The sequence below is a fragment of the Primulina eburnea genome, chromosome 3 (assembly GCF_022965805.1).
Source record: "Primulina eburnea isolate SZY01 chromosome 3, ASM2296580v1, whole genome shotgun sequence".
Classification (NCBI taxonomy): Eukaryota; Viridiplantae; Streptophyta; class Magnoliopsida; order Lamiales; family Gesneriaceae; genus Primulina; species Primulina eburnea.
The window spans coordinates 2,759,006-2,773,292 of record NC_133103.1 but is presented as its reverse complement, the minus strand read 5'-3'; the positions used below and the strand labels follow the sequence as shown (position 1 = coordinate 2,773,292).

Sequence of the window (14,287 nt, the reverse complement as noted above, 5' to 3'; positions counted from 1 at the left end):
TTTAGATTATGATAATAAACTAAATATAACTAAAATTAAATAATAGATTTTAATGATGAGTAAAATCACAATGTAAAACAAATAATTAGTCTTCTGTAAAATTTTAGTAAATGTTTCAATCGTGCACAAAAATAATATTTGAATTTCAACTGAACATATAGAATCCACGAAAATTTAAAATTTATCAATTTTTATGTTTTAGTATATTGATTTTGACGATGACATATTCAAGTTTTTAGAGTATTATGAGTTTATGACATCGTGTTCAAGCTCCAACTCGTGACATCGATTAATAAGTTCATATTAATTTTGATCTTTTTTTTTATTTAATTGATAGTTATTATGTGCATTTTAATGGTTAAATTGGTATTTTTAGCTAATATTCACGTTTTTTTTTGTGACATAGAGGTATAATCAATCGAGCAGTTGAGGCCATATGTCAGAAAAAGGTCGGTACTTGCATATTATCTACGCGTCACTCAACGGCAGCATCCAGACGTCATGAATATGATGTAAGAACAGAAACTCAACATTTGAAAGCAATGTGTCGAAAATTAATTCCGCAACAAAAAATTGACGGCAACAATAATATTTCATAGTTTTAAACTAAAACAATTTGATAGATAACTCTGTAACTTTTGGATGTAACATAAACAATAATATATGAGATTCTCTCTTATTTCTACTGCATTCTTATATTTCTTTTTCCATGATTACGTCTACATGTATATAAATAAATTTGCATGTTGTTTACTTGGTTGACATATTTTACATGTTATTATTTTAGTTTGATGATTTATTCGATGTGCGTCACTGTTCTTTCTTTGTAAAAGAAACTATGCATGTTGCCTCATGTTTTGACGTTTTTGTTTGTTTGTTTGTTTTTTAGTCACTCCGGACACCAATCTAGCCCGTGAATTGGTTCGCTCCTGCTTCTGCATTATCTTTGTTCAACATATTTAAATATGATGCATTTAACAGTATTTTTTGGTCAAAATTATGAATTCGGAAAATTTAAATGCCCAGATAAAAACTTTTATTTGCTAGAATTTTTATCAATACGAACACAATTCTTGCAAAACAAAAAACCAAGCGCAAGAACAAACCACTCTTAACATTTTCCGCACAAAGTCACAAATGCCAACCCACAGTAGATTGCATATTGGATAATACAACTCCAAAACGCAACACCCGACGACCGTTCGCTGGCTACGAATACTTTACATGCTGATATGAGCAATGAACGAATCGAGCTCGAGTTGAGAAACGCCACCTTCCTCGATCGACTGACGCAAGGCAGCACCTAACTTCTCAGCCCTCTTCCTTATCTCTTCCCCATCTTCAGATGCCATCAACGTCTTCACAACATTCGCAATAGTCGAAGCCTTCACCACTTCTCCACTTGGATCCCATTCCCTCACAACAATCCCCACTTTCAGTATCTCAGTTATAAGGAAAGCATTTCTTGGTTGGTCTGAATGCATTGGCCATGCTGCTATTGGCACACCCGTTGTGACACTTTCAAGAAACGAATTCCATCCGCAATGGCTCAAGAATCCACCTGTTGCCTGATGAGCAAGAATTTCTGGCTGTGGCGCCCAATCTCGCACAACAATGCCAACCCCTTCCACCCTCTCTTCGAACCCTTTTGGCAATTTTGCTTGCCTCACTTCTCCGGCAAAAATGTCTCCCTTATCCGCATCTCTTAGAACCCAGATAAACTTCTGTCTGCTTTGTTCTAGACCCAACGCCACCTCTTTTATCTCTTCATCGGAAAGAGAAGTTGTAGTCCCAAATGATACATAGATGACAGAATTTGGCTCCTGCTGATCAAGCCACTGTAAGCATTTCGGTGGGCTGTCGCGTGAAGGAAAATTGGTTTGGATTATTGGTCCAATGGCCCAACTCTTTCTATCACCAGCAATCTCTCTATCCGCCAAAATGTCCAAGTAAGGCCCTGCTATCAATCTGGAGGTGTTGTATATATCTCCAGCTCTATACTGCAATGACTCAGCTTGTAGAGCTAAAAAATTCAGGATATCTTCTGATGCACACCTTTCAAAAGGTGGAATTTCTTTTGGAAGCTCGAACGGTAACTGTTTCCCCATGCTTCCCAAGGTATAGGTTGCCTGAGTAAAGGCAGACAGACAGTTGAAAACGTAGGATTCTGCATTAGGTATGGAGACAACATCCTGGACTACAAAAGCCATCAAAGGGTCATGTATCACTACAACCCTCTTAGATTTCGAGGCAAGCTCTCGCAGGAATTCGAAAATCGGTTGGCGCTGGCTCAACGAGGCGTCCCAGGCCGGTTGGAGCTGCACAGGGAATTTGCTGGAGGAATCAGGATCTGGAGAAGGAGATTCAAAAGTCGGAATTGGGACGTCATGAAAATGGATCTTGGATATATCCTGGGGATTTAGTCCATTGACACGAACTCTGGCCTGGCGATTGTGGATTGAAGATCCGATATAGTGGACTTGAAACACATATTTGGATAGCAAGCAAGAGAGTTGCATGAGCTGATTGAGATGCCCCTGAGCTGGAAATGGCACCATTACTACTGCAACTTTAGCTGCTTCATCACTTTGATTGAGCAAGCTTCCCATTTGCAACGTTAGGAGAAAGTTACTTTAATTTTCGAAAAATAAATATTTTCTATATGGGATTGGGATGATTGGGAGCTTATATCCTTGGAAAATCAGTGCGGGTACATAAATAATTTCCGTCTAATTTATTAATTAATAAATATATTCGTATCTATTTTACCTTTAGGATGCATCCATAATCATTTCTTTATTTTGTACGTTGTATCATGTTGTGTAAGTAAAATAGACAAGAATTGTCCTCCCAATATTCGAATTGTTAGAGTAAATGTATGTCGCAAAATATTCATCCGATTTATCCAATTAACGTGATTTGCAGATTACTGTATTAGTATGAAAGTTTATAAAATGCATACCAAAAAATAGCAATTACGAGTTTCATCGTCATTAAAAAATAAAAATGAATTTTTTTAAAAAAAATATTATGTTTCGACTAAAAAAATACCACAAAGTTGCCTCTCATATTAAATTCTTAGATAATATATTAAAATTAAAATGGGACATTTGTGAAAATGGGTTGCCAAAGTTTGTTAATGGAAACTTCGATTATCATAATTGTTTTTGTCAATACTTGTTTGTCTGCTCTCTCTTTTTTAAGTCGTTATTGTTTGTTTCTGTTGTACATATCTAATAAATATATTTTAGTATTTATTCTGAAGTGAAATTAAAATATCGAAAAAAAAATCGAGAGAGAAATTTTTTTGGGACTGGATGCCAACCATTGTGGTCACGTGCACGATAGGTCATACTCTGCTAGGAAAACAAAAAACCTTACCCGTGAAGTCCGCAAAAACTGGGTACTGATTTCAATTGAAGGTGAGCCACATATATACAAGCCTAATTTGATGATTTCTTTAACAAAAAAATTAAGTCCATTCTCCTCTAGCTAGCCTTTTTCTCGATCCCAAAATTAGCTTAATTTGTTCATCATCCTCGACGACTTTGGCTATATTGTAAAGAAATTAAGTAGATTGACTGTCATTATTCAGTAATTAATTGTACATAGGCCTTTCAAATCTAGTAGCTCAACTAGTACCAAGATTGCTGTCAAGATCTATATAAGTTCAGGAGATCTTGGGTTCTATGAGTAATGGGTAATGAGATAACCGTGAGGAGACTTAACCTAATCGGGAACAGCCCATGTGCATTACAAAAAAAAAGGCGCCTTTTTTTTTAACGATCATGGGCTATTAGGCTGAACCAACAAAGGTCTCGGCCCATACCCACCCACCACTACTGGTCATGGGTCGTTATGATGGTCCAGGCCCATGCCCATGCACCGTCACTCACAGAATATCCCACTCCTGGAAAGTGGTTCCTTTCGCCTTCCCCAACACTTGAACCCAGGACCTACATGCTTAAGTATCTAGATTCCTAAGTGTTGGTACCAGTTGAGCTCAACTAGTACCAGGATTGCTACCAAGATCTATATTAGTCCAGGAGGCCTTGGGTTCTAATCCTGAGAAGTCAAAAGCTCCGGTGCCTGGGCTGGAGAAGTTCTATGAGTAATGTGTAATGGGATAACCGTGAGGGGCACAAGTCCAATCGTGACAGCCCATGTGCATTACAATTACAGTATTGCAGTCAAATAACTATCACTATTTTCAATCGAGTATTTCTTTTAAGTTTTTAATTGATGAAGTGCTTCCCGATGTGAGATCGGGTTTGGCATGGTTTCCTATGATTATGAAGGAGCAGGTATGATGGCTAGGGTCATACCTTGGAGCCCTGTTAGGATCATGGGTGAGGCTGCTCGGGTCAGAACCGGTATGGAATTGGCATGTTAAAGGAAGGGCATGGCTCGGCTCTTCCATGTTGTAGCTCTTCTGCTCTTCCTATGATGTGGCTCTTAATTCCATGGATCTGCTCTTCCCGTGGTGCGGCTCTCCCATGGTCGGTACGAGTATGCATGGGAAGAACAGGGTTTTCCTTGGAGAAAGACACGACCTAAAAAACTCAAATTTGAATAATTAGAGAACCAAAACACAAAATAAGAAGAATTAATGAACTAAAAACTAAAAAAACAAATTTAACCACGATATTTAATGGAAATATTATCTAAACCAAAAAGTACATAAAGCATATCCGATACGAGGATTGGCGGTGTTTTTTTACTCGATTTCATTATTAGATGGATTGAACTTTGAACACTATTCTCAATTTTTACATTACAGTTTAATCACATTTAGGCTGTATAATTACGTACTAATCTATATACCTATAAAAATGTGGATCACTCATTTGTTTTCCAATTGTGAAAAGACACAAATGTCTTCTTTATTATTATGAATTCAAAAATTCATGTAAGGATATATTTGTAAAATTGTAACAAATGCTATTGTCATTACAATATACATTGATTGTAGTAATTTATATCATTTCAATAATAAAATGTAACTCCTATATTAAATTTATCAAATAATTGATCTTTATACTATATTTAAATGTTTTATTCTTTTAATTTTCATAAAATATGAATTGAAGCTCTTAGAAAAATTCTTCGGAGAGTTTGACTATAGTAAGAAAAGTAAAGATTTTAATAGTACTTTGATTGTAGTAATTATTCTTTTAATTTTCATAAAATATGAAGCTATTAGAAAAATTTGGAGAGTTTGGCTATAGTAAGAAAATTAAAGATTTTAGAAGTACTTTTAAAAAAGATTATACATACAACAAATTTATAAATTCATTACACCAAAATTTGGTGATATTTAAAATATCTACTAAGATGGATTAATATTTAGAAATTAAATGTTTAAAGCTAAACCTGACTATGGTTCTCAAAAACAGTAGAACCAAAATCAGACTAAATCTTTTCTTAGTTTCAATTCTAAAATCAGTTATTATAATTTTGCAATTTAAAAAATCTTTAATAGAAAATTGTAAATAATAAATTTTGAAAATAATATTACATAAAAATTGAATAGATATTTGATAATAAAAAATATATTAAAAATATTAAAAGAATATATATTTAACATAGTTATAAAGTATAAAAAAATAACAAATTTTTTCATTGTAAATTTTTTACTATTCTCATAAATTGTGTGTTGTTAGATTAATTGCATGAAAAATTTTCTACACAATCATTAAATACATGAAGATTATAATAGTATTTTTTTTTATTTTTTAATAGAAAATTTCAACATAAGAAACTTTGAAAATAATTTTACATAAAAATTGAATTGATATTTGATAATAAAAATACATTATAGAAATAACATTTTCTTGCTACATAATTCTTAGAAAAAATTTTAAGAGGATATATTTTTTATTTTAAAAAATCATTAAAAAATTAAAAGAATATATATTTAACTATTATACTTATAAAAGTATAAAACGAATAACAATATTTTTCATTGTAAATTTTCTACTATTTCGTCTTTTTACGAACTTTAAATATTTTATTCTTTTATTTTTCTTTCTACATGTTATTTTATGATTTTAATGCAATTTTGTAATTATATTTTAGTGTAGTTTCTAATTAAGTAATAAATCATAGTATTACAAGAAAATATAAGAAAAAAATAATTATATATGCAATAGTACAATAATATGATAAGTAAATAATAGTATGAAATTTAATAATAATATATTTATAATTTTTTAACTAAGAATTGAAAGTAAATAATTTAATAAATTATTTAATATAATTTATATCAATAATCATGAATGTTAATATACTAATAATATCATAAAATATGAATCTGATAGAAAAATTAAGAGAGTTAGCTATAATAAAAAATTAAAATATTTTAATAGCAGTTTTTTTTAAAATAAATATATATCAGACAAGTGTTTTAGTGGAATCCTTCCTACAGAGGAAGAATGGAATATGAGCGTTTTTCTCCGAACATCCATAAAATTCACGTGTCTTTCCTTTTCACAAGTTTTTACATTTCAACCGTTGAAAATATCATTAGAAATATTGAATCGTCTTCCACACTTTTCACGTGGTTCATATTCTAACCGTTTGAGAAAATATTTCAATCGCCTAAAAACGATTGAAGACAAATTTTAATAGCATATATTTTTAAAAGAGTTTATTCACCTCATCTAAATTCTTTTTTGATCCCAACAATATACAATCACTACATACAAATATATATATATATATATATATATATATATATATATATATATATATATATATATTTGTAATTGATAGCTTAATGAAAAATATAAATTATATACTTTTAAAAAAAAATTATTAACTAATGTACATAAAAATTAATTTATCTATGATATATAATTTTAAAGCAAAAGATAAAAAAGTTCTGTATAAAGTTAAATAATATTTAAATTAAATATTATAGTTTATATTTTGTTATCAATATTATTATTTAATTAGTTTGATCATATTTTGATGAGTTATTCACAAATATTTTAAATTGATAATTATTTGTCTTTAGTGTGCTTCACTTATATAAATTATTATTTATGTATTTATAAAATCCATAATTTGGTTGATTTTTAGGTTATTATAACTTATACGTGGTGCTTAGATATATATTTTCAAAATTTATTTCAGTTCATTTCGTTCTATATATTATGCTCATTATAATTTATTATATAACATAAAATCAATTGCTTGAATTTTAATTTGAAATTTTTTTTGAAAGTAAGATATATAAGTTCTTAATTAATTTATTCGTCTAATATGACAAAAGACTAAACCAATATGTTAAGACTCATGAGAACTTTTCTCAGAAAATGAAGAGGTTTCATTGTTCGGCTTACAGCGAGAAATGAGCTTCCAAAATTGTATCCAAAGGAAGAAAATGAACTATTTATACTAAACTAAAAATAGGAAAAATGTGTTTTACTAAATGTGTATTTTGTGAATCTTATTCTACCAACACAATATAAACAAAAAATTGATTCAAATTAATTTAAAAAAAAAACAAATTTTAATTTTTATTAAATAATTAATATTCACGTACGATGCACGTGCTTCTTGCTAGTACAAGTAAGTGTGTGGGATAAAAGTGATTTATATTTTTATCTCTTTCGCTCCTCCATTCCTAAACGTAAGCTACACTTCTTCGTTGGCTAGAATGACTCTATCTGGTGATATGAGCAACAAATGAGTCAAGCTCGAGTCTTGAAACACCTCCTTCCTCGGTCGCCCGTCGCATGGCAGCACCCAATTCCTCGGCCCTCTTCCTAATCTCCTCCCCATCTTCTGACGCCATCAATCTTCTCACAACATTCTCAATAGTTGAAGCCTTCACCACTTCCCCCCGTTGATCCCATTCCCTTACAACAATCCCCACTTTCAATATCTCACTTATGAGGAAACCGTTACTTGGTTGGTCCGAATGCATTGGCCATGCCGCTATTGGCACACCCATTGTAACACTTTCAATGCACGAATTCCACCCGCAATGACTCATGAATCCACCTGTCGCCGGATGAGCGAGAATTTCCGGCTGGGGTGCCCAATGCCGCACCACGATTCCAACCCCTTCCACCCTCTCTTCGAACCCTTTTGGCAGTACTGCTCCCCTCACTTCTCCAGTAAATATGTCTCCTTTATCTGCATCCCTTAGAACCCAGATAAACTTCTGTTTGCTCTGTTCTAATCCCGATGCCAACTCTTTTATCTCTTCATCGGAAAGCGAAGTTGTGGTCCCAAATGATACATAGATGACAGAATTTGGCTCCTGTTGATCAAGCCACTCTAAACATTTCGGTGGGTTGTCTCGTGAAGGTAACATGGGTGGGATTATTGGTCCAATTGCCCAACTTTTTCTATCACCGGTAATTTCTTTACCCGTTAACAGGTCCAAATAAGGTTCTTCTATCAATCTACAGGTGTTAAATATACCTCCAGCTCTGTATTTCATCGGCTCAGATTGTAGAGCTGCAAAATTCATGATATCATCTGATACACATCCTTCTAAAGAAGGTAATTCTTTTGAAAGCTCGAATGGAAACTCTTTCCCCATTCCATCCCAGATAAAAGCTACCTGGCTAAAGGCAGATATACAGTTGAAAACATAGGATTCTGCATTCGGTATGGAGACAACATCCTGGACAACTAGAGCCATTAGAGGGTCGTGTATAACTATAACCCGCTTAGATTTCTTGGCGATTTCCCGCAGGAATTCGAAAACAGGTTGCCGTTGGCTCAACGAGGCGTCCCAGGCTGGTTGGAGCTGCACAGGGAATTTGCTGGAAGAATCAGGATTTGGAGAAGGAGATTCAAAACCTGGAATTGGAATGTCATGAAAATGGATGTTGGATAAATGGCGAGAATTTAATCCGTTGACACGAACTCTGGCCTGGCGATTGTGGATGGAAGATCCGATGTAGTGTACCTGAAGCCCATATTTGAACAACAAGCAAGAGAGTTGCATGAGCTGATTGAGATGTCCTTGAGCTGGAAAAGGCACCATTACTACTGAAACTTGAGCTGCTTCTTCCGCCATTTTCAGTTTTCCGTGTCCGAACACGAAATATTTTCTGTCAGATAAGAGGGGATGACTGGTAAACCTTATATCCTTGGAAAATCAACTTTAGTCCATATACGACTATTTCCATATATTAAAAATTATTCTAAGTTATCATTAATAGAAAAGAAATAATAAGTCACTGAAATATATATATATATATTTTTTCACATATTTCATTTTATTAGAAGCAATATAGACGGGAATTCAGTGTTTTAAATAGCTAGAAAAATACCATAAAGTCGTCCCATTTATTAAATCCATGGATCGTATCTTACGGTTGAGATGGAATTTTTCTTTAAACGTTTCTAAATATTAAAATCTTATGTTGGTTCTATTTAATCTATTAAATAAAAAAAAAATTATACCCAATGGTTGAATGTCACAACGAAAATATATTGCACAAATTAAGAACGGTCAATAAAGACGACGTTATTTAAAATTAGTCGCCGCCACCAGAAGTTTGAAAATTTCAATCAAAATATTAATATCACCTTTGCAAGTAATTATTAAAATAGTAATTATACAGTGAAACGGTCTCACATATATTTATACGTGTGAGATGAATCAAATTTTCTCATAATAAGTAATATTTTAAAAATAAAAATAATAATATTATATGTGTGTGGAACCCAAATAAGAGATTGTCTCCTGTAATTGATATCCTCTTACAAAATTTTTGTGTTATTAAAATATGGTAATTAGAAAACATATATTTTTCTATCAAACTATTTGAGTGAATCTGTTGTTTACATAGATAGAACATGTTACTGAATCAGAATATAATAATAATAATAATAATAATAATAATAATAATAACAATATTAAATAAATAAATATTCGAGTCATCGTCAGCGTAGGCTAAAGATCAAGGACCCATTTTTCCACGAGAAAATTTGTTCTTTTGCTTGGAGCATTAATTAATATTGTCTTTTTCTTAGAAAAAATAATAATAAGATTTGTCTTTAGGAAAGTAGATTAGGCCTCGCTACTTTTCGGCCTTTTGCATATAGTTTCAAAGAATTAAATGATGGCCAGTAATTTTTCTTTTTTCTTTTTAATGGAATTCAAGAGCATTTAAACAAAAGTGATAAATTTATTATTTTTATTTGAAATTCTTGAATTTTGGAGTTTTTTTTAAAAAAAAACATTAACAATGAAGTTCGAAAATCTGATTTGATTTTGTTCTCCACTGTTTGCATGGCATTATGTGAGGCCCAAGCTCTAAGGAAACGTCCAAGTCCAGGCAAAAACTGCACCCACTTATACCTTGAGTGGGCCAACGATATGAAATAATCCGGCCCACGTTTTTAGGCCGACCCGGTCAGAAGCAGATTGATTGAATGACCCTGGTTATTATACATGCAATTCCAAATGAATGGGGACACCTCACTAGTGACCATAGTCCACGTACTAATATTTTATATATATATATATATATATATATATATATATATATATATATATATATATATATATATTAATGTGCCACTATTTCTCGTTGACAATTGTTCCCATGCATGCATGGAGGTCGACTGCCCTCTGCTTTTTTAATTCAGTATATCATGCCAATCATTCATTATTTATAGTAGTAATAATACAGATTAAATATAAGGATAATTTTGAGAATTGAATTTGAAATCTATATTTTATTTATTTATTTAATTAACAGGAAAGAAACACCATGATCTCGTTTCTCTAAAACAAAAAAAAAAAAAAAAAACAACTTAAAATTCATTCATCCATCCAAATAAACCTAAAAGATTTCGAGTACAATTGACAGGTTGATTAATTAGGTTTTTTTCACGTTAAATGGTGTTAGAGATTGAAATTTAGACATAATTCAATCTCAAAAGCTAGCTCAAGGAAGGATAATTATATTTTCCAAGACCATGTATATAATTCTTATGGATTTTATCCATCCGATGTGTGACAACTAACACAACCTCTCACTCTCAAGAATGGACATCTAGAACATGAAGTTTACAAATAATCCAACTATGAGCAGAACGGGTAGTCCAACTGTGGGCAGTCCAACACATATCTATGGAACATAGGCTCTGATACCATGTTAAGATTGAAACTTGGACCTAACTCAAAGACTTAGGATTGTCCAATATCATATATACACGTCCCAAACATTTTATTCAATCGACGTAAGACAACTAATAAAACGAGATGAAAATCACTGTATACATTATATGGCAAATCCATTAAATCAAGGAAAAAGTACATGTCTCACTCGACGAATTTCACTCGTAGTTTATTCAACGTTCATTAATTAGCATATGGGGTCATCATATGTACACCAATTCAAAATTTACCCAATGTAGCATAGTATTCACCTTAAATCATCGAGCCAATCTTACATGAACTATGAGACCGTTTCATTTTTAACAATTTTGAAGGTATCGATCACCATGAGTCAATATAATCATTTGGTACCCATGTCTAATAAAATTGTTAAATAATATATCTATAATTTTTTTTTTTAAAAAAAGTTGTATTTCGTTTCCAATGGATATAATAATATATCATCAAAATTTATTTTTTGTGTGCTCCTTGATAGTCGCGATCTCGAAAGTGGGTATCGTTGAACGATGTTGCAATTCTGTAACTACGTGTCTAGTGGACAAATACTAGTAATTATTTTTAAAAAGACAACAAATACGACTAATTATACTTCTACTTGTAGTGCTGTTAATACCTGATCGAGTGACTCACAATCTTATTATATACTTTACATACACACATATTCTACACACATGTATATATATTACAAAAACTTGTGTGAGATAATCTTAAAGTTCAATTTTATGAGTTGAAATTACAATCTTCATGATAGATATGAGTTTGGTCGACCCGAACATAAATATAGATATGTAGCACAGTCTCGTTCTCGATATATATTATCTTGTAAGCAAATCATGACAATAAAAAATTAGCAATAATTACAGCACATATCATTTTCAAGCTTGAAAGAAAAATAATAACAGTGGTGGTAATCAGTGGGCTAGGGGGTATCATGTATTTTAATTCGGGCACAGTTTGTATTTAGTATTATGTGTATCGATCGGAAGACAACATAAGGATCGTGTAATTGTGAAAAATATATCTCAATTAATTATTCATGGACTATACACAATTCAAATCTATTATATCGACAGGTGGCATTAATAAATCTAATATTAAATCTGTATTAATATAATAGGTCGTCTTATCTTAAAAAATTTTATTTTCAAAAAGATATACAGAGACGGTTTGATTTTCAAAATCTGATTGGTGACGGGTGACCTATAAGGGTGCGAAATGATTTGCATATAAATAAGAAGTGTAATGAAATCAACCAATGAAGAAAAAATGTCAACCCTCGCACAGTTTGAGCAAAGATTTCTCACTCTCCAAAGAACCGGAAGCAGCAAAAGCACCACCGAAATGAAAATTATCCCACCCACCCACCTCCTAGATTCAACTTCCGATGACGATTACCATCGCCACATCCGCCGTTCCTCCGCCTCCATCACAACCTTCTTCAGATCACTATGCTCCATCATATCGTTTCCGTCCATCCTTCCATCTTGCCGATGGCTAAGTCTCCCGACCCATTACCCTTCCGTCACCCCCACACTTGGCCGGAAAGTCACCGGGACGCTCTTCGGGAACCGCCGCGGCAACGTCAGCTTCGCCGTTCAGACAGATCTCACGTCCGAACCCTTTCTTCTGCTCGAGCTCGGTGTTTCGACTTCGGTCCTCGTCAAGAAAATGTCTTCCGGGGTGGTACGAATCGCGCTGGAGTGCGAGAAAACCCACGCGTTGCCACCGCAGAAGAGGCGTACGCTGCTGGCGGAGCCGGTGTGGACGATGTACTGCAATGGGAGGAACTGCGGGTACGCGGTGTCGAGGGTGTGCAGCCAGTCTGACTGGCACGTGCTTAGCAAAGTGAGGAGTGTGTCCGTCGGGGCTGGGGTGATTCCGTTGGTGGAGGACGGGCTGAAGAGCGGCGGAGCGTCGGAAGGGGAGCTGCTGTACATGAGGGCTCGCTTTGAGCGAGTGGTGGGGACGCGTGATTCCGAAGCTTTCTATATGCTGAATCCAGATGGAAACGGAGGGCCAGAACTTGGCATATTTTTGCTTAGAATTTAATCGTCGTTTTCTCTCTTTTTTTACTAATATCATGTTGTAAACAAATAAATTAGTAATAAAAATTTAAAAAAATATATATTAGGTTAATTTCGACTTTCTAAGTTGTTTTGTCATTGGATACGATTAATTGAATGTTTTTTTTTAAAAACATTTAATTATCGATCGAGCCATGAACTGTTTTTTTATTGTTTTAAAATCAACAGAAATATATCTTCTGAAAAATATGCACTGAAAAAACCCCACAGGCACGTGATTAACGGGAAAAAAATAATCTACGTTAAGCTTGATCTTGTATTTGGTACATCTAGATCCGGCAAAAACTTGTGTGAGACGGTCTCACGGGTATTATTTGTGAGACGGGTCTCTTATTTGAGTCACCCATGAAAAAATATCACTTTTTATGCTAAGAGTATTACTTTTTATTGTGAATATGGGTAGGGTTGACCCGTCTCACAGATTATGATCCGTGAGATGGTCTCACATGAGACTCACTCTCTAGATCCAGTGCTGCGCTCACTAAAAATATTTAAAATTGTAAGCATTAAATACAAATTTTATATTAAAAACGATGACTAATGCTAAAAATACAACAAATATATATGTTGTAAAAATCTGGTTTTACATGCATATTACTAAAAAAAATGATCAATTTTGACCATTGTGTCACTCAAATCTGAATACATCTCGGACACCGGAGGGTTTTAACTTTAATGCCAGCATCTGACATACTTGTGCACTCTCTTCTGAACGTCGGATAGATGCATGCAATATTTTTTTTTGAGAGTCCAAATCTAAAGGGGTGGGGATCGAAATCGGGCAGCTCCACAAGGGAATCCCGGATGAGACCACTGAGCCAAATGCTCGGTCTCGGATAGATACAATCTAAGTATATGATAAATGCCATTTGAATATAGATAGTATATGGTCGGGAATAGAGCATAACGACATGATAAAATAATCTCAGAAAACTATGTTTAATTTAGAGAAGACCATGGGGAGGATCGTAGTGGAACTTTTAAAATTTATGACTTTCATTTGCCATATTATTTTGTTACTTCTATAAATTTCTAAAATAATTTCATC

At 33.3% G+C, this 14,287-nt stretch overlaps 3 protein-coding genes across 3 annotated transcripts; 1 reads left to right on the top strand and 2 right to left on the bottom strand.

Annotated features, from left to right (window-relative positions):
- Window positions 1–1,019: 1,019 nt before the first annotated feature.
- On the bottom strand, window positions 1,020–2,709 carry LOC140825324 (zeatin O-glucosyltransferase-like). The gene has a single exon (XM_073187025.1). The coding sequence runs from the start codon at window positions 2,607–2,609 to the stop codon at window positions 1,221–1,223; it is 1,389 nt and encodes a 462-aa protein (XP_073043126.1). The 5' UTR covers window positions 2,610–2,709; the 3' UTR covers window positions 1,020–1,220.
- A 4,795-nt stretch (window positions 2,710–7,504) lies between these two features.
- Window positions 7,505–9,134, bottom strand: LOC140825323 (zeatin O-glucosyltransferase-like). Its single transcript, XM_073187023.1, has one exon. It carries the CDS (start codon window positions 9,038–9,040, stop codon window positions 7,670–7,672), a length of 1,371 nt encoding a protein of 456 aa, XP_073043124.1. The 5' UTR covers window positions 9,041–9,134; the 3' UTR covers window positions 7,505–7,669.
- Window positions 9,135–12,379: 3,245 nt separating this feature from the next.
- On the top strand, window positions 12,380–13,285 carry LOC140828002 (protein MIZU-KUSSEI 1-like). The gene has a single exon (XM_073190969.1). It carries the CDS (start codon window positions 12,398–12,400, stop codon window positions 13,202–13,204), a length of 807 nt encoding a protein of 268 aa, XP_073047070.1. The 5' UTR covers window positions 12,380–12,397; the 3' UTR covers window positions 13,205–13,285.
- Window positions 13,286–14,287: the final 1,002 nt, after the last annotated feature.

Coding starts and splice junctions, on each gene's coding strand:
- LOC140825324 (XM_073187025.1), bottom strand. CDS start 2,609: ATGGGAAGCTTGCTCAATCAAAGTGATGAAGCAGCTAAAGTTGCAGTA.
- LOC140825323 (XM_073187023.1), bottom strand. CDS start 9,040: ATGGCGGAAGAAGCAGCTCAAGTTTCAGTAGTAATGGTGCCTTTTCCA.
- LOC140828002 (XM_073190969.1), top strand. CDS start 12,398: ATGAAATCAACCAATGAAGAAAAAATGTCAACCCTCGCACAGTTTGAG.